At 40.3% G+C, this 21,233-nt stretch overlaps 2 protein-coding genes across 2 annotated transcripts in view; one reads left to right on the forward strand and one right to left on the reverse strand.

Annotated features, from left to right (window-relative positions):
- The window catches only part of GON4L (gon-4 like), a 186,117-nt gene extending 165,926 nt beyond the window's left edge, over positions 1-20,191 (forward strand). Inside the window, exon 14 of the mRNA XM_053703162.1 lies at positions 19,928-20,191. Coding sequence (XP_053559137.1) covers positions 19,928-20,065 — 138 coding nt within the window. The 3' untranslated portion in view covers positions 20,066-20,191. The remainder of the gene's footprint in view (positions 1-19,927) is intronic.
- MSTO1 (misato mitochondrial distribution and morphology regulator 1) overlaps positions 20,181-21,233 on the reverse strand; it is a 187,857-nt gene continuing 186,804 nt past the window's right edge. The window contains exon 14 of the mRNA XM_053703175.1: positions 20,181-20,677. Coding sequence (XP_053559150.1) covers positions 20,454-20,677 — 224 coding nt within the window. The 3' untranslated portion in view covers positions 20,181-20,453. The remainder of the gene's footprint in view (positions 20,678-21,233) is intronic.

The raw sequence follows: 21,233 nt of genomic DNA on the forward strand, positions 1-21,233 counted from the left end.
AATTATTACCTTGGAAAGAAAGAGATAGCAATCTAGACTTAGATGTCATATAAGCATTCCAAGATGTAAGCCACAAAGCTCTTCTAGCTAAAATAGCTAAAGACATGGATCTAACATAAATTTTGATAATATCAAAAATGGCATCACAAATAAAATGATTAGCATGTTGCAGTAAGCGAACAATGAATCCAATTCTTGTTGCGCTAAATTCTCCAACCAAAAAGTTGATGCAGCTGCAACATCAGCCAAAGAAATTGCAGGCCTGAGAAGATGACCTGAATATAAATAGGCTTTCCTTAGATAAGATTCAAGTTTCCAATCTAAAGGATCTTTAAAAGAAGTACCATCTTCCATAGGAATAGTGGTACGTTTAGCAGAGTAGAAATAGCCTCATCAACTTTGGGGATCTTTTCCCAAAACTCTATTGAAATTGCTGGTAAAGGATACAATTTTTAAACCTTGAAGAAGGATAAAAGAAGTACCCGGCTTATTCCATTCCTTAGAAATCATATCAGAAATAGCATTAGGAATAGGAAAAACCTCTGGAGTAACCACAGGAGGTTTAAAAACAGAATTTAAACGTTTACTAGTTTTAATGTCAAGAGGACTAGTTTCCTCAATATCCAAAGTAATTAACACTTCTTTTAACAAAGAACGAATATACTCCATTTTAAATAAATAAGTAGATTTGTCAGTGTCAATATCTGAGGAAGGATCTTCTGAATAAGATAGATCCTCATCAGAGGAGGATAATTCATTATGTTGTCGGTCATTTGAAATTTCATCAACCTTATGAGAAGTTTTAAAAGACCTTTTACGTTTATTAAAAGGCGGAAAAGCAGACAGAGCCTTCTGAATAGAATCAGTAACAAATTCTTTAAAATTCATAGGTATATCATGTACATTAGAGGTTGAAGGAACTGCAACCGGCAATGTACTATTACTGATGGACACATTATCTGCATGTAAAAGTTTATCATGACAACTAATACAAATGACATTCGGAGATATAATCTCCACAAGTTTACAACAAATGCACTTAGCTTTGGTAGAACCGATATCGGGCAGCAAAGTTCCAACAGATACTTCTGAGACAGGATCAGATTGAGACATCTTGCAAAATTATCAATTTCCTAAAGTATGACGCACAACGTAACTGAAAATATTTTGGCGCCAACAACGTCCGGACACTTGCGTCACTAACGACGCAACCTTGTGTAAGGAACTTGGCGTCAACTATGATGCCGGAAATGACGAACTTGCGTCAATGGACGTACTTTTGCTCCAAAAATTCTCGCACCAAGATTGACGCAATAAAGTCTAGCATTTCTCTTGTTAAGTGTGTTCAGTCCACGGGTCATCCATTACTTATGGGATATATTCTCCTCCCCAACAGGAAGTTGCAAGAGGATCACCCAAGCAGAGCTGCTATATAGCTCCTCCCCTCACATGTCATATCCAGTCATTCTCTTGCAACCCTCAACAAAGAAGGAGGTCGCGGGAGGAGTTGGAGTTTTTACTTAATTATTCTTCAATCAAAAGTTTGTTATTTTAAATGGCACCGGAGTGTGCTGTTTTTTCTATCTCAGGCAGTATTTGGAAGAAGAAACTGCCTGCGTTTTCTATGATCTTAGCAGGCGTAACTAAGATCCACTGGCTGTTCTCGACATTCTGAGGAGTGGGGTAACTTCAGAACATGGGAATAGCATGCGGGGTCCACCGCAAATGAGGTATGTGCAGTACAATATTTTCTGGGAATGGAATTGACTAAGAAAATACTGCTGTTACCCGTATGATGTAAGTACAGCCTTAAATGCAGTAGTAGTGACTGGTATCAGGCTGATAAATGTATGCACAGTAGAGTTATTTTCTAGGTACTAGAATTTGACTGTGAAAATACTGTTAATACTAAAATAATGCTTAAGCCTTATCTGCAGTGGTAGCGACTGGTTGCAGGCTTAGTGATAACTTTGCATGACATTTAAAGAAGTTTATTTTCAAAACGTTTACTGGCATGTTATTCGTTTTGTGAGGTACTTTGGTGATAAATCCTTTGGGCATGAATTTTTTTCCACATGGCTAACGTATATTTCTGCATAGAAACAGTTATATCAGGTCTCCCACTGTTGTAAATGAGCGGGTGGGGCCTCTTTTTAGCGCCTTGTTGCGCAGTTAAAATTCTAGCACAGTCTTCCTGCTTCTTCCACCTTGATCCAGGACGTCTCTAGAGAGCTCAGGGGTCTTCAAGATTCGTTTTTTGAGGGAGGTAATCAGTCACAGCAGACCTGTGACAGTGTGTTAGACTGTGATAAAAACGTTTTATATTAATTTAATATCCGTTTTTTTGGGTACTGAGGGGTTAATCATCCGGTTGCTAATGGGTGCAATCCTCTGCTATTTAATACATTTAAAGTATTGTTGACTATAACTGAATTATTCTTTAGTTACTCAACTGTGTTTTTTAAAAAGCGCTGCAGCGTTTTTTTATATTGCTTGCAAACTTATTGAAAGTATTTTCCAAGCTTGCTAGCTTCATTGCTAGTCTGTTTAAACATGTCTGATACAGAGGAATCTGCTTGTTCATTATGTTTAAAAGCCGTTGTGGAGCCCAATAGAAATATGTGTACCAATTGTATTGATGTTACTTTGAAAAATCAATCTGTACCGCTTAAAAAATTATCACCAGACAACGAGGGGGCAGTTATGCCGTCTAACTCTCCTCACGTGTCAGTACCTTCGTCTCCCGCTCGGGAGGTGCGTGAGATTGAGGCGCCAAGTACATCAAGGCCCTTACAAATCACTTTACATGATATGGCTAATGTTATGAAAGAAGTGTTATACAATATGCCAGAGTTAAGAGGCAAGCGCGACAGTTCTGGGTTAAGGACAGAGCGCGCCGATGACACGAGAGCCATGTCTGATACTGCGTCACAATTTGCAGAACATGAGGACGGAGAGCTTCATTCTGTGGGTGACGGTTCTGATTCGGGGAGACCGGATTCAGAAATTTCAAATTTTAAATTTAAGCTTGAGAACCTCCGCGTGTTGCTAGGGGAGGTGTTAGCGGCTCTGAATGAACCGATATCGGGCAGCAAAGTTACAACAGATACTTCTGAGACAGGATCAGATTGAGACATCTTGCAAAATTATCAATTTCCTAAAGTATGACGCACAACGTAACTGAAAATATTTTGGCGCCAACAACGTCCGGACACTTGCGTCACTAACGACGCAACCTTGTGTAAGGAACTTGGCGTCAACTATGATGCCGGAAATGACGAACTTGCGTCAATGGACGTACTTTTGCTCCAAAAATTCTCGCACCAAGATTGACGCAATAAAGTCTAGCATTTGGCGCACCTAATCCTGCTCGCAATTTGCAAAGAAAAATGTAGTCAATTTTAAACCCCAGGTAAGAAAAATATTTCTTAATATGTTTATTTTCCCTAAATATGAGACTGACAGTCTGCAAAAAGGAAATACATGAACCTGACTCATGGCAAATATAAGTACAATACATATATTTAGAACTTTATATTAATGCATAAAGTGCGAAGCCATAGCTGAAGTGTCTTAAGTAATAAAAACATACTTACCGAAAGACACCCATCCACATATAGCAGATAGCCAAACCAGTACTGAAACAGTTATCAGTAGAGGTAATGGTATATGAGAGTATATTGTCGATCTGAAAAGGGAGGTAGGAGATGAATCTCTACGACCAATAACAGAGAACCTATGAAATAGATCTCCCGTGAGGAAAACCATTGCATTCAATAGGTGATACTCCCTTCACATCCCTCTGACATTCGCTGTACTCTGAGAGGAATCGGGCTTCAAAATGCTGAGAAGCGCATGTCAACGTAGAAATCTTAGCACAAAACTTACTTCACCACCTGCATAGGAGGCAAAGTTTGTAAAACTGAATTGTGGGTGTGGTGAGGGGTGTATTTATAGGCATTTTGAGGTTTGGGAAACTTTGGCCCTCCTGGAAGGAATGTATATCCCATACGTCACTAGCTCATGGACTCTTGCCAATTACATGAAAGAAACTATGTTTAAAACCCAAAGATCTTGGACAGACTGTTGTGGTACCAGGGGTACCCTCTTACCAGGGTACCCTCTTACCTGGGCACCCCCCCCCCTCCCGTGACTGTCATGACATTTGTGCAAATTTGCAGGGTTTTGCGCGCACGAATGAGCAGGTGCTCGCGTCCGCGTGCGGCTGAAGTGCACAACACTTTTCCGGATCCTGACAGACGGGGAATGTTCTGTGCCTACACCCTTCTCTCCCTTAGGTGCTCAGGTGACTGCTGCACCTGCGTTACCTGAGCAACGAGGGCGTTCCTGGCCCTTGCAGGGTTTAAAGCCTGGACAGCCCTCTCACTCATTGCTGAGTTATTCTGCTGGCTGTTTCACAGAGACTAAGCACTTATCCTGTTTCCTTACCTTGTATTCTTGATTTCCCCGGGTTTGGACCATTTGCTTGTTTTTAACGTTGCTTCTTTGCTGCCTGCCCTGACCTTGAATACCTTTGACTTTGATCTCTGCTTCAACCCTTGCCTGTTGTGACGCCTTGGACTTTATTTATTGTTCTCTGCCACTGGGTTCCGTTCCTGCTTTGGGAAGTTTCTCTTCCCATTACATAGACTTTCTAAAAAAGGCATAAACTGACCCTAACAGAAAAGAATCTGGATTTGGGGCCGTACCTTTATGCTGATTTGGAAGAAAAAGAAGGCTCATAGAATGCTTGGCGTTGTTTCAACTGGATTAAACTTGCATGAAGATCTGGAAGACTCAGGTTATAAGAAGGAGGCAGATTTTTGGTTCCTAGGTTACCGAAAAAGGAATGAAAAAATACTTTGTTCTATTTTTCCCTTAGACTTTTTGTCCTGAAGGAGTAAAGGTAATTTTCCTCCAGACACAATGGAAATGATTAAGTCAAGACCAGATCCAAATAAATTCTTCTTTGAAAAGGAAAGATAAAAGTATCTTTGGACACCCTGTTTGCTGATAATGACAAATCATAAAGACCTTCTGGTCAGCAATGCTAAAGTCATATACTTAGTATAAAATCAAATTATGTGGAGGCAAAGAAAAGACTGGAATACCAGAGAGGTGGAAGGGATTAAGTGCTCTTAGATCTTTGGGAATATTTGCTGCATCCTAGTGGCCAGGAGCTGAATCCCATGAGTGTAATGGCTTGTGGTCTCTCACCACCTTATAAAAGAAATGTACTTGTCTCGTGTTTGTGACAGCACATTAAGTAGGAAATTTTTCATAACTAAAGGGGTTAATAACAAGCCACCTGCTTATGAAATTTTCAATTTAGCGCAAAGTTGATCAGCAACAGAAGTAGTTCTTGGCGCATGTCATACCTTGGTTGTAACCTCATGGGAAGCTTGCCTTCAGGTCTTACTTGAGCAGTTGTGTAAATTACCCATTTTTCACATTTTTTTTATATAAAAAAAACATGTTTGCCTTGTATGAGGCTGCCTGTGGTAGAGAAATGTTTTTAGTGTTGGTTCCCTCCTAATAGCTTGTCTCTTTTTCTGCTTAGAGAGATTATAGTCCTATTTTGTTGCCCTTTCATATAGTGTCATTGTTCTAAAACAGACCCATCTAGAACCATATCTCCAAGTAATAATATTAACCCTATTGTTTGAAATCATCTGCTGCTTTAGATAATGTCCCTCAGAGTGTAAGGAAAGGGATGTAGTGGTAAGTACAATAATAGTTTTCTTTTTCCAATTGATGACAACCTTAGAATTAATAAACTCTTGGACATTATACATGGATTAATCTATAGATATATATATATAATTCCAAGTAATAGATCCGCACTTGCTGAAGGGGACAGTTGGCTACCCGAAACGTCACTGTACACAATAAAATATTGTTTTTTGAAAGTCCAGCGAGTGCGGATCTATTACTTGGAATTGGATATTGCTGTTCCTGACACCCTGGCTCGTATCCTAAGAGTGCAAATCCCTATGAACTTTTGTATGTATATGTATATATAATTATAATAATTCCCACACTCAAAGTCAAAAATGTATCTTCTTTCTTTCTAATGACAGGGTGAGTCCACGGATCATCTAATTACTATTGGGAATATCACTCCTGCCCAGCAGGAGGCGGCAAAGAGCACCATAGCAAAGCTGTTAAATATCAGCTCCCTTCCCTCCAACCCCAGTCATTCTCTTTGCCTACGTTAAGAGCAAGGAAGTGGTGAAGTTTAGGTGTTTGAAAGAAGATTCTTCAAGCAAGATTGTATTATTTTTCAGCAGTGCAAGCTTGTCCTGCTTTATCCTGGGGTGTAGCCGTAGTCCATATCAGTCTCTTCAGTAGAGTAGTGGTGGCTTTTAAGCAACTGGAACTTGTGGGGTACAATCCTCACTGCGCCTCCCATGTATTTAATGCTGGCCTAACTTTGAAAGCCTGAGTAAGATTACTCAGTCTTTGTTTTTCTTCCACAGGTCCATGTGAGGGAACATGCCTCTCAAACCTAGTGAGCTGCCTTGCTGCCTGGCAGATTTCTGGAGGTAAGTGCTGACTTTATTTTTCTAGGAACATATGCAGGAAAAATATGGCATTTTAAAATTAGTTTATGGGACAAGAGACATTCTCCTATTGCTTAGGGGATCATGTTATTATTGGCAGTAATGGCAGGCACTGGAGACAAGGAGACTTAGGCTCAGAGGTGGTATTTTATTTTTTATCTTACTCTCGGCGGCTTTAGAATACATTTAGCCGACCGGGAGGTTAATTTTGTAACGCCCACGATGGGCAGGGGTTAGCTGAGGCAGCCTTTTTCCACTTCCTGTGTTCCGGAGCGGAGATTACTTTGTTGCAGTGGTTACGGTTACCGGACTGCAATTTTTAACAAATAGAAGTTGAGTCCGGATCTATCAGAATATTCACTCCGTTGTCAGTTAGGCAGGTAAGCACCTCAACAAAGCTAAGCTGCATTGTAGAGGTTGTCCGAAGTTTTTTTGTGACAGTTCATTATTTTCTAGCAGAAAAATAAAACAGTTTTGTTTTACAGTTTAAAGAAACAGTAAAGTTTTTTTTTTATGTGGTAATTTCTTATTAAAAAATCAGTATCTATTTTGTTTATTTGTGAATAAAGATGGACCAAGAGACCCTGCAGGATGTTACATGTTTTTTATGTTTTGATGCTAACGTGGAACCACAAATCCCTTTCTGTTCCTCATGTATTGAGAGAACTTTAAATTACAGGGATAGACTTTTTTTTTCTGAGCCAACATTGTCTAAGGCGGATGCTGTTTAGGAGTCTTCTGACAATGTTCAAGATATGCCGCAGCTTTCTCCTCAAGTGTCCCAAATTTTATCATCCACACATGCAGTGCCCTGCGCTTCCTCTCATACTCCGCCTGGAGTTACGTTGCAAGACATCGCTTCCCTCATGTCCTCTGCGGTATCTGAAGCATTGTCTGCTTTTCCCATGCTGCAGGGAAAGCGCAAGAGGAAATGTAAAGAATCAGTGAGTAAGGTTTCTGCTATTTCGAATGTTCCCTTCCAGAAATCTGAGGAAGATACTTCAGTAGCATCTGAGGGTGAAATCTCAGACAGTGTAATTCCTTCTTCTGATACTGAAGTTGTAATCTTCAGGTTTAAGCTAGAACACCTCCGTTTGTTACTTAAGGAGGTTTTGGCTACCTTGGACGACTCTGACACTACTGTCGTAGTCAATCCTAAGAAGTCTAGTAAGCTTAACAAGTATTGATGTTCCTTCCATGGTGGAGGTTTTTCCTATACCAGATCGGGCTACAGAGATTATTTCTAGGGAATAGGAGAGGCCAGGTATCCCTTTTTCTCCATCCCCCATTTTTAAGAAGATGTTTCCTATTGCAGACTCTATCAAGGAATCTTGGCAGACAGTCCCCAAGGTGGAAGGGGCAATTTCCACTTTAGCTAAGAGGACCACTATTACCATAGATGATAGTTGTTCCTTTAAAGATCCTATGGATAAGAAGTTGGAGTGGTTGCTCAAGAAGATGTATGTACACCAGGGTTTACAATGGCAACCTGCGGTGTGTATTGCTACCGTCACTAGTGCGGCGGCATACTGGTTTGATGCGTTGTCTGATTCTATTCGGACAGACACTCCCCTTAAGTTGGCCAATTCCGTGCTTAAGTTGGCGATTCTTTACAAGGGTAAGACCTTGTTTGGGCCGGGATTGTCGGAAAATATTTCTGACATTACGTGAGGAAAGGGTCATTTCCTCCCTCAGGATAAGAGGAATAAGCAGAAGGGACGTCAGAGTAATTTTCATTCCTTTCGAAACTTCAAGGGTAAGCCTTCTTCTCCCTCTACCAAGCAGGAACAGTCCAAGCCTTCCTGGAGGCCCAACCAGTCTTGGAACAAGGTAAAGCAATCTAAGAAGCCCACTAATGACTCAGTCAGCATGAAGGGCCTGCCCCCGATCCGGGACTGGATCTTGTGGGGGGCAGACTTTCTTTCTTCGCTCAGGCTTGGGTTCGGGATGTTCAGGATCCTCTAGGCTGTGGACATCGTGTCCCAGGGATACAAACTAGAGTTCAAGACCTTTCCTCCCAGGGGCAGGTTTCTGCTCTCAAGATTATCTGTAGACCAGATAAAAAGAGAGGCGTTCTTACACTGTGTTCAGGACCTTTTCAACCTGGGAATGATAGTTCCTGTTCCAAGGCAGGAACAGGGTCTGGGATTTTACTCCAATCTGTGGTTCCCAAAAAAGAGGGAACTTTCAGAGCAATTTTAGATCTCAAAAGTCTAAGCAAATTCCTCAGAGTACCGTCCTTCAAGATGGAAACTATTCGTTCCATTCTTTCCTTGGTTCAAGAGGGTCAATTTATGACAACGGTAGATTTAAAGGTCGCGTACCTGCATGTTCCCATCCACAGGGATCATCACAAGTTTCTGAGGTTCGCATTTATAGACAAACACTTCCAGTTTGTGGCTCTCCCATTCAGCCTTTCCACAGCTCCCAGAATTTTTTCAAAGGTTCTGGGAGCCCTATTGGCGGCGCTCCGGTTGAGGGGCATTGCAGTGGCACCATATTTGGACGACATTCTGGTTAAGGCGCCATCCTTTCAACAAGCAAACTCCCACATGGAGATGTTATCTTTCCTGCGATCTCACAGATGGAAGGTGAATTTGGAAAAGAGTTCCTTAATTCCAACTACAAAGGTAGTGTTCTTTGGAACCATAATAGATTCCCTATCTATGAAAATATTTCTGACAGAGGTCAGGAAATCAAAGATTTTCGATTCTTGTCTGGCGCTTCAGTTCTCTCCTCGGCCATCAGTGGCTCAATGTGTGGAGGTGATCGGTCTGATGGTAGCTGCCATGGACATCATTCCGTTTGCCCGTTTCCACCTCAGACCTCTGCAGTTATGCATGCTCAGGCAGTGGAACGGAGATTATGCGGATCTGTCTCCACGATTATATCTGGATCTGGAGACAAGGGATTCTCTTCTTTGGTGGTTGTCTCAAGGATCATCTCTCCCTGGGAACATGCTTGCTGGGATGGAGAGCAGTCTGGCTAGGGCTCTCTAAATACTCAGGGGACATGGGCTCGGAAGGAGTCTGTTCTACCCATAAACATTCTGGAGCTGAGAGCAATCTCCAATGCTCTTCTGGCCTGGCCTCAGTTAGCTTCGGCCGGTTTATCAGGTTCCAGTCGGACAACATAACTTCAGTGGCTTACATCAACCATCAGGGGGGAACTCGGAGTTCCTTGGCCATGACAGAGGTAGCCAAGATTATTCAGTGCGTGGAGACCCACAACTGCTGTCAGTCTGCGATCCACATTCCAGAAGTGGAACACTGGGAAGCGGATTTTCTGAGCAGACAGACATTTCACCCGGGGGAGTGGGAACTCCATCCGGAAGTGTTTTCCAGCTTGATTCTCAAGTGGGGACAACCAGAACTGGATCTCATGGCATCTCGGCAGAATGCCAAGCTCCCGAGGTATGGGTCGAGGTTAAGGGATCCTCAGGCTGTACTGATGCTCTGGCGGTCCCTTGGAATTTCAGCCTCGCATATCTATTTCCTCCGTTTGCTCTCCTTCCTCGGGTCATTGCTCGAATCAAACAGGAGAGGGCGTCGGTGATCCTCATTGGTATGCAGATCTAGTAGAGATGTCATCTCTCCCTCCTTGGAGACTTCCACTGAGGAAGGACCTTCTACTTCAAGGGCCCTGCCTTCACCCAAATGTAGTTTCTCTGAAGCTGACTGCTTGGAGATTGAACGCTTAATGTTATCTAAGCGTGGTTTTTCTGAGTCTGTCATTGAGACCATGATTCAGGCTTGTAAGCCTGTCACCAGGAAGATTTACTATAAGATATGGCGTAAATATCTACATTGGTGTGAATCCAGAGGCTACTCTTGGAGTAGAGTTCAGATTCTTAGAATTTTGTCTTTTCTCCAAGAGGGTTTGGAGAAGGGTTTATCGGCAAGTTCCTTAAAGGGTCAAATATCTGCCTTGTCTATTTTGTTACATAAATGTCTGGCGGATGTACCAGATTTGCAATGGTTCTGTCAGGCCTTGGTCAGAATCAGGCCTGTGTTTAAACCGATTACTCCTCCCTGGAGTCTTAACCTTGTTCTTAAAGTTCTTCAGCAGGCTCCGTTTGAGACTATGCATTTCATAGATATTAAATTGTTAACTTGAAAGGTTTTGTTTCTTGTTGCTATTTCATCTGCTCATAGAGTTTCAGAGCTCTCGGCATTACAGTATGAGTCTCCTTACCTTATTTTTCATTCAGATAAGGTAGTTTTGCATAGTAAGTTAGGGTTTCTCCCTAAAGTGGTTTCAGATCGGAACATTAATCAGGAGATTCTTGTTCCTTCTTTATGTCCTCACCCTTCTCATAAGGAACATCTGCTGCACAACCTAGACGTGGTGGGTGCATTGAAATTCTATTTACAGTCGACTAAGGATTTTCGTCAGTCTTCTGCTCTGTTTGTGGTTTTCTCTGGGAAACATAAGGGGCAGAAAGCTACGGCTACTTCTCTTTCTTTGTGGCTGAACAGTATCATTTGCTTGGCCTATGAAACTGCTGGACAGCAGCCTCCTGAGAGAGTTATGGCTCATTCTACGAGGGCTGTTTCCTCTTCCTGGGCATTTAAAAATGAAGCTTCGGTGGAACAGATTTGCAAGGCTGCAGCTTGGTCCTCTCTTCACACTTTTTCAAAATTCTATAAATTTTATACTTTTGCCTCGGCTGAGGCTTCTTTTGGGAGAAAGGTTCTTCAAGCAGTGGTGCCTTCTGTTTAGGTTCTGTGTCTTGTCCCTCCCTTATCATCTGTGTCCTCTAGCTTGTGTATTGATTCCCAATAGTAATTAGATGATCCGTGTCATTAGAAAGAAAAGGAAATTTATGCTTACCTCATAAATTTCTTTCTTTCTTGACGCGGCCCGCCCTGTTTTTTAAGATTTGTTTTAAGGTTTTTTGTAATGTTATAAACCTCAGACACCTCTGCACCTTGTTGCTTCCTTTCACTTTGGTCGAATGACTGGGGTTGGAGGGAAGGGAGGTGATATTTAACAGCTTTGCTGTGTGCTCTTTGCCACCTCCTGCTGGGCAGGAGTGATATTCCCAATAGTAATTAGATGATCCGTGGACTCACCGTGTCAAGAAAGAAAGAAAGAAATTTATCAGGTAAGCATAAATTTTGTTTTGGCAACACGGCGTGTAATTTAGTTCATCACGCCGGAATTGTTTGCACTACATGTGAATGCTGTTTATATGGGTGTTTGTAGCAGATACATGGATTCCGGTTAAAGGTACAATGTTTACTGGTTGGTGGGCTTCCGCTATATTTTAGTTGTGGGTTTTTGTGCCAAGTTATGTAAGGATAATGACAATATTCATTTACCAACTATTACTGTGGTCAGTTGACTCCTGGATTTAGTTCCTATTTAATCATATTTAGGCTATTTTTTCACTAGATAGATGCACCGAATACACTATTGACATTATGGTTCACATTGATTATAGGTAGAATATACCCTTATAAGTTTGACACTGTTATATATGCTTAATGCTATTTTGATATGCTCACCTGTACACGTTGTGATTATGACATTGTTTTGTGATTGGTTGCAGGGGAAGGGGGAGGGTTCTGTATGTCCTTTTAAGCACTATCCTGTTCACTTTTGGATTGTCTGAGGAGTGAATGCTCCGAAAATATCCACAATAAAAGTTTGCTGTGATTTAAAATCCAGAGAGTGCAATTGCTGGACTGTGTTTTATATAAAACATAATTTATGTAAGAACTTACCTGATAAATTCATTTCTTTCATATTAGCAAGAGTCCATGAGCTAGTGACGTATGGGATATACATTCCTACCAGGAGGGGCAAAGTTTCCCAAACCTCAAAATGCCTATAAATACACCCCTCACCACACCCACAATTCAGTTTAACGAATAGCCAAGAAGTGGGGTGATAAAAAAGTGCGAAAGCATATAAAATAAGGAATTTGAATAATTGTGCTTTATACAAAATCATAACCACCACAAAAAAGGGCGGGCCTCATGGACTCTTGCTAATATGAAAGAAATGAATTTATCAGGTAAGTTCTTACATAAATTATGTTTTCTTTCATGTAATTAGCAAGAGTCCATGAGCTAGTGACGTATGGGATAATGACTACCCAAGATGTGGATCTTTCCACACGAGTCACTAGAGAGGGAGGGATAAAATAAAGACAGCCAATTCCTGCTGAAAATAATCCACACCCAAAATAAAGTTTAACGAAAAACATAAGATTCAAACTGAAACCGCTGCCTGAAGTACTTTTCTACCAAAAACTGCTTCAGAAGAAGAAAATACATCAAAATGGTAGAATTTAGTAAAAGTATGCAAAGAGGACCAAGTTGCTGCTTTGCAGATCTGGTCAACCGAAGCTTCATTCCTAAACGCCCAGGAAGTAGAAACTGACCTAGTAGAATGAGCTGTAATTCTCTGAGGCGGAGTTTTACCCGACTCAACATAGGCAAGATGAATTAAAGATTTCAACCAAGATGCCAAAGAAATGGCAGAAGCTTTCTGGCCTTTTCTAGAACCGGAAAAGATAACAAATAGACTAGAAGTCTTACGAAAAGATTTCGTAGCTTCAACATAATATTTCAAAGCTCTAACAACATCCAAAGAATGCAACGATTTCTCCTTAGAATTCTTAGGATTAGGACATAATGAAGGAACCACAATTTCTCTACTAATGTTGTTGGAATTCACAACTTTAGGTAAAAATTCAAAAGAAGTTCGCAACACTGCCTTATCCTGATGAAAAATCAGAAAAGGAGACTCACAAGAAAGAGCAGATAATTCAGAAACTCTTCTGGCAGAAGAGATGGCCAAAAGGAACAAAACTTTCCAAGAAAGTAATTTAATGTCCAATGAATGCATAGGTTCAAACGGAGGAGCTTGAAGAGCTCCCAGAACCAAATTCAAACTCCAAGGAGGAGAAATTGACTTAATGACAGGTTTTATACGAACCAAAGCTTGTACAAAACAATGAATATCAGGAAGAATAGCAATCTTTCTGTGAAAAAGAACAGAAAGAGCAGAGATTTGTCCTTTCAAAGAACTTGCGGACAAACCCTTATCTAAACCATCCTGAAGAAACTGTAAAATTCTCGGTATTCTAAAAGAATGCCAGGAAAAATAATGAGAAAGACACCAAGAAATATAAGTCTTCCAGACTCTATAATATATCTCTCGAGATACAGATTTACGAGCCTGTAACATAGTATTAATCACAGAGTCAGAGAAACCTCTTTGACCAAGAATTAAGCGTTCAATCTCCATACCTTTAAATTTAAGGATTTCAGATCCTGATGGAAAAAGGGACCTTGTGACAGAAGGTCTGGTCTTAACGGAAGAGTCCACGGTTGGCAAGAGGCCATCCGGACAAGATCCGCATACCAAAACCTGTGAGGCCATGCCGGAGCAACCAGCAGAACAAACGAGCATTCCTTCAGAATCTTGGAGATTACTCTTGGAAGAAGAACTAGAGGCGGAAAGATATAGGCAGGATGATACTTCCAAGGAAGTGATAATGCATCCACTGCCTCCGCCTGAGGATCCCGGGATCTGGACAGATACCTGGGAAGTTTCTTGTTTAGATGGGACGCCATCAGATCTATTTCTGGAAGTTCCCACATTTGAACAATCTGAAGAAATACCTCTGGGTGAAGAGACCATTCGCCCGGATGCAATGTTTGGCGACTGAGATAATCCGCTTCCCAATTGTCTACACCTGGGATATGAACCGCAGAGATTAGACAGGAGCTGGATTCCGCCCAAACCAAAATTTGAGATACTTCTTTCATAGCCAGAGGACTGTGAGTCCCTCCTTGATGATTGATGTATGCCACAGTTGTGACATTGTCTGTCTGAAAACAAATGAACGATTCTCTCTTCAGAAGAGGCCAAAACTGAAGAGCTCTGAAAATTGCACGGAGTTCCAAAATATTGATCGGTAATCTCACCTCCTGAGATTCCCAAACTCCTTGTGCCGTCAGAGATCCCCACACAGCTCCCCAACCTGTGAGACTTGCATCTGTTGAAATTACAGTCCAAGTCGGAAGCACAAAAGAAGCCCCCTGAATTAAACGATGGTGATCTGTCCACCATGTTAGAGAGTGTCGAACAATCGGTTTTAAAGATATTAATTGAGATATCTTCGTGTAATCCTTGCACCATTGCTTCAGCATACAGAGCTGAAGAGGTCGCATGTGAAAACGAGCAAAGGGGATCGCGTCCGATGCAGCAGTCATAAGACCTAGAATTTCCATGCATAAGGCTACCGAAGGGAATGATAGTGACTGAAGGTTTCGACAAGCTGCAATCAACTTTAGACGTCTCTTGTCTGTTAAAGACAGAGTCATGGACACTGAATCCATCTGGAAACCCAGAAAGGTTACCCTTGTCTGAGGAATCAAAGAACTTTTTGGTAAATTGATCCTCCAACCATGATCTTGAAGAAACAACACAAGTCGATTCGTATGAGATTCTGCTAAATGTAAAGACTGAGCAAGTACCAAGATATCGTCCAAATAAGGAAATACCACAATACCCTGTTCTCTGATTACAGACAGCAGGGCACCGAGAACCTTTGTAAAAATTCTTGGAGCTGTAGCTAGGCCAAACGGCAGAGCCACAAACTGGTAATGCTTGTCCAGAAACGAGAATCTCAGGAACTGATAATGATCTGGATGAATCGGAATATGCAGATATGCATCCTGTAAATCTATTGTGGACATATAATTCCCTTGCTGAACAAAAGGTAAGATAGTCCTTACAGTTACCATCTTGAATGTTGGTATCCTTACATAATGATTCAATATTTTTAGATCCAGAACTGGTCTGAAAGAATTCTCCTTCTTTGGTACAATGAAGAGATTTGAATAAAACCCCATCCCCTGTTCCGGAACTGGAACTGGCATAATTACTCCAGTCAACTCTAGATCTGAAACACATTTCAGAAATGCTTGAGCTTTTACTGGATTTACTGGGACACGGGAAAGAAAAAATCTCTTTGCAGGAGGTCTCAACTTGAAACCAATTCTGTACCCTTCTGAAACAATGCTCTGAATCCAAAGATTGTGAACAGAATTGATCCAAATTTCCTTGAAAAAACGTAACCTGCCCCCTACCAGCTGAGCTGGAATGAGGGCCGCACCTTCATGTGGACTTAGAAGCAGGCTTTGCCTTTCTAGCTGGCTTGGATTTATTCCAGACTGGAGATGGTCTCCAAACTGAAATTGCTCCTGAGGATGAAGGATCAGGCTTTTGTTCTTTGTTGAAACGAAAGGAACGAAAACGATTATTAGCCCTGTTTTTAGATTTTTTATCCTGTGGTAAAAAAGTTCCTTTCCCACCAGTAACAGTTGAAATAATGGAATCCAACTGAGAACCAAATAATTTGTTACCCTGGAAAGAAATGGAAAGTAAAGTTGATTTAGAAGCCATATCAGCATTCCAAGTTTTAAGCCATAAAGCTCTTCTAGCTAAAATAGCTAGAGACATAAACCTGACATCAACTCTGATAATATCAAAAATGGCATCACAGATAAAATTATTAGCATGCTGAAGAAGAATAATAATATCATGAGAATCACGATGTGTTACTTGTTGCGCTAAAGTTTCCAACCAAAAAGTTGAAGCTGCAGCAACATCAGCCAAAGATATAGCAGGTCTAAGAAGATTACCTGAACACAGATAAGCTTTTCTTAGAAAGGATTCAATTTTCCTATCTAGAGGATCCTTAAACGAAGTACCATCTGACGTAGGAATAGTAGTACGTTTAGCAAGGGTAGAAATAGCCCCATCAACTTTAGGGATCTTGTCCCAAAATTCTAATCTGTCAGACGGCACAGGATATAATTGCTTAAAACGTTTAGAAGGAGAAAATAAATTACCCAAATTATCCCATTCTTTGGAAATTACTGCAGAAATAGCATTAGGAACAGGAAAAACTTCTGGAATAACCACAGGAGCTTTAAATACCTTATCTAAACCTTTAGAATTAGTATCAAGAGGACCAGAATCCTCTATTTCTAAAGCAATTAGTACTTCTTTAAGTAAAGAACGAATAAATTCCATTTTAAATAAATATGAAGATTTATCAGCATCAACCTCTGAGACAGAATCCTCTGAACCAGAGGAATCATCAGAATCAGAATGATGATGTTCATTTAAAAATTCATCTGTAGGGAGAGAAGTTTTAAAAGATTTTTTACGTTTACTAGAAGGAGAAATAACAGACATAGCCTTCTTTATGGATTCAGAAACAAAATCTCTTATGTTATCAGGAACATTCTGCACCTTAGATGTTGAAGGAACTGCAACAGGCAATGGTACTTTACTAAAGGAAATATTATCTGCTTTAACAAGTTTGTCATGACAATCAATACAAACAACAGCTGGAGGAATAGCTACCAAAAGTTTACAGCAGATACACTTAGCTTTGGTAGATTCAGCACTTGACAGCGATTTTCCTGTAGTATCTTCTGACTCAGATGCAACGTGAGACATCTTGCAATATGTAAGAGAAAAAACAACATATATATAAAGCAAAATTGATCAAATTCCTTAAATGACAGTTTCAGGAATGGGAAAAAATGCCAAAGAACAAGCTTCTAGCAACCAGAAGCAATAAAAAATGAGACTTAAATAATGTGGAGACAAAAGCGACGCCCATATTTTTTCGCGCCAAATAAGACGCCCACATTATTTGGCGCCTAAATGCTTTTTGGCGCCAAAAATGACGCCACATCCGGAACGCCGACATTTTTGGCGCAAAATAACGTCAAAAAATGACGCAACTTCCGGCGACATGTATGACGCCGGAAACGAAATAGAATTTTTGCGCCAAAAAAGTCCGCGCCAAGAATGACGCAATAAACTGAAGCATTTTCAGCCCCCGCGAGCCTAACAGCCCACAGGGAAAAAGTCAAATTTTAAGGGAAGAAAAATGTTAAATTAAAATGCATTATCCCAAATATGAAACTGACTGTCTGAAAATAAGGAAAGTTGAACATTCTGAGTCAAGGCAAATAAATGTTTGAATACATATATTTAGAACTTTATAAACAAAGTGCCCAACCATAGCTTGGAGTGTCACAGAAAATAAGACTTACTTACCCCAGGACACTCATCTACATATAGCAGATAGCCAAACCAGTACTGAAACGAGAATCAGCAGAGGTAATGGTATATATAAGAGTATATCGTCGATCTGAAAAGGGAGGTAAGAGATGAATCTCTACGACCGATAACAGAGAACCTATGAAATAGACCCCGTAGAAGGAGATCACTGCATTCAAATAGGCAATACTCTCCTCACATCCCTCTGACATTCACTGCACGCTGAGAGGAAAACCGGGCTCCAACTTGCTGCGGAGCGCATATCAACGTAGAATCTAGCACAAACTTACTTCACCACCTCCATCGGAGGCAAAGTTTGTAAAACTGAATTGTGGGTGTGGTGAGGGGTGTATTTATAGGCATTTTGAGGTTTGGGAAACTTTGCCCCTCCTGGTAGGAATGTATATCCCATACGTCACTAGCTCATGGACTCTTGCTAATTACATGAAAGAAATATATATATATATCATAATCGATAACAGAAGTAAATTCAAAAGTTGTTAAATTCTATGCACTGAATTATGATTGAAATATTTTAGATTTCCGTCCCTTTAATTCTGTTCAATCGTGTGTCAGAAGCACACACTAACCTTTGCACTAGTAAAACCCTTGCTTATCATAGGACAAACCTTAGGGAGGCCTGGATTGAAAATCCCCAACTCTAACCTAACAGGCCAGATTTTCAGGATTACCTTGGGCAAGAGCAGGTTAACCATGATTACTAATCAGCTATTTATTTCACCTGTGCTCCAGTTCAGATATCCTGAGAATCTTGCCTATTTGGGAAGCCTAAGGACTGGAGTTGAAAAGCTCTGGGTTAGAGTGTAGCCAGATATTTTGAAGGTAAATAAAAACAAACTGCCGTTCATAGAGAAGGATGAAACTGTTTATGGTCATTACATATTTATATAAGTACTAGTGTAAGAGAAAATGGTAACCTCTCGATTAGTAGCATAGTATTTTGAATTTGACAGTAAATGTTCTACATTAGCATAGAAGGTAGACTTATGTAAATAATTGTGTATGCAGAGCAGAAACAAGGGGCGCCTTTATAGTTAACTCTGTGACATAATTGGTGGAAATGAGGAAAAAAAGAATCAAACTCACAATTCTGGTGGCACTCGTGAGTATGAAGTGCTAAAAGGCAGGCTGAAGCTCACAGTGATCAGCTCACTGGTCACACATGTGATGATGGAAACCTCTGTGGGTTCCATCCAAGCAATCCAGCTGTTATGGTTCAGATAAACAGGTTGCTGTAAACAACGTGCAGGAAAAGAACCATAGCGGCATCTGTCAATTTTAATTGTTTGATTTTAACCTTACCACTGCGGTGTCCTTGTCAAAATCTCTGACCCACACCATCAGACAGTTGCCGCTACTCTTCTTTTCCTGCACATTTTTTACCCGGACCATAACAGCTGACACGGATTGCTTGGATCAGCCTTCCTTTTAGCACTTTGTACTTATGCGCTCCACCAGAATTGTGAGTTTGATTCTTTTTTTCCTCATTTCCAATTATGTCACAGAGTTCAATATGAGGCGCTCCTTGTTTCTGCTCTAATTTTACAGTGGTGACCGTTCCATCTAGATAACCTAAGTGGAGCAAGCTCGTGTCTCACCCTGTTCACTTTGGATTACTAGAACAGTCTACTATCAAGTTTTGAGAGTCTTTTCTACACAGTAACTTTTTGCACAGTGACTTTGTTTTAATATAGGTTATGTTGCAATATTAACCACCATGTTCTAATATTAGACCGCAAATATACCCCTGTTTTACACATTTTATATTTTTTCATTTTTCATATTTTATTTTTCATTAATTCTAAATTGTGTTATCATTTGTATGCACAATGATCACCTTTAACATCACACATGATTTGTGTTTAGTGCGCCACCTCCAGGTTTCCTGCTTGAATTCCTAGTTAATTGTGTATGCAGCTATTCAGAAAAAAGTAAATTTAGACTAAAGTAAAGCTATACTACTAAACAATTATTATTACTGTGCCCCTTTAAAACACAAGCTTATTACATCAATGAGTTTTATATTTGATTGCACCCATGACCATCTGAAAATTTCTAGACACATCATGGGACCACTGTTCCATTCTGAAGAAGCTGTTTTAGCACGTTACAGACACACACAGTTTGATATGAACACTATTTACTTGGTCATGCTGTTACCTCTAAACTCATTTTGAGAGGCTCAGTGTTAGAACTGATTGAAGTACATACTATATGAATTTATTTTGTGCTGTTTCTAGGTTTCCCAGCGGTTCCGGGAGCTTGTAAGACTATTCCAGACATCATGTGAAACCAGCTCTGATGAAGATGATGAAGCTGGAAGTACTACAGAACAGCTATCGGACCAGGAAGCTCCTCTGTCGGATGATGAAACATAGTCTTTGAGTGGGGATGTGTGGACATGAACATTTATTATTACCCTTGACTTGTAAATATCTTTGTGGTAGATAAAAAAAGATTGTACATAAATGTCTAAAAGAAAGGGCACTCCTATTTTGGTTTAATTTCTGTTTCAGAATTTTATTTTTGCTTGTAACATTAAATGTACAACAAGTGATGGATCTCGTGTCATCTTGACAAACACTGCCTTTAATTTGCAGTAATCATGTTTGAAATTCATCCATCTCCTAATTACACTTAGTCGGAAATCGACCCCTATTCAGAGAGCACTTCATCTGCACAAGAACAGATTTACAGAAGTTCAATTTCCTTTTATAGCAGTCACCTGATGAAAGTGTAACCCAGAGTATCCTGTGAAAAATCTTCTTAGTCACTTTCGTCTTCAGTTCTGTCTCCTTCCCGGTAACACTGAGCCAAACTGCGCAGGTCTTGCATAGCCTCGTTAAATTCTTCGTGTTCCAGCCCAGAAGTGAAAAAGCTAGGCCAGCGCCTGATGTCCACCTTTTTAATATCGTCATACAATTCACACAAGCTGTGGTGAAGGGCTGTTGCTGTCTGTAGAGTAGCCAGTACTGGGACACTAACAACATCTAAGACAAATTACAGATAATTAAGGTTATGCAATAAGAATATGTACAGTAACAATGACTTAACTGTATGTGGTTCTAAAACTTAATGAACTAGAAAATACAATGCATTAAGCATGATTACATCACAAGGAATTTATCATACTGCATAATTACAACATTTCCACATTACCTAATGACCCCATGTAGCACCAACAAAGATGACCCCAAAAGAAGAGGCTCCTTCCGGATACTTACTATCTTTTACTCAGGAATAGGATATGAAATGTAGAGAAGCATGATGAATGCTACATTGTGGTGAGGCAAGGAAGTTATGGTAAGTGTAATTGTCAGTTATTTTTCAGCAAAGGTACATATGTCCATGTTATTAAATGTGAAAATATTTATAAACTACTTTTGTATGTAGTCAAAGGGTCAGTTTAAGATGACCAAAAATTACCCATACTGCTAGAGTTTAAGTCTCTCATGGCATAAGTGCTTATGTTCCCTTAAAAAGTCAAATTTAGTCCTTTCTGAAGTACAACCTTTTTGATATCCTTAAGGAAATATTTACAGTTTA

Source organism: Bombina bombina, chromosome 1, assembly GCF_027579735.1.
Source record: "Bombina bombina isolate aBomBom1 chromosome 1, aBomBom1.pri, whole genome shotgun sequence".
Classification (NCBI taxonomy): domain Eukaryota; kingdom Metazoa; phylum Chordata; class Amphibia; order Anura; family Bombinatoridae; genus Bombina; species Bombina bombina.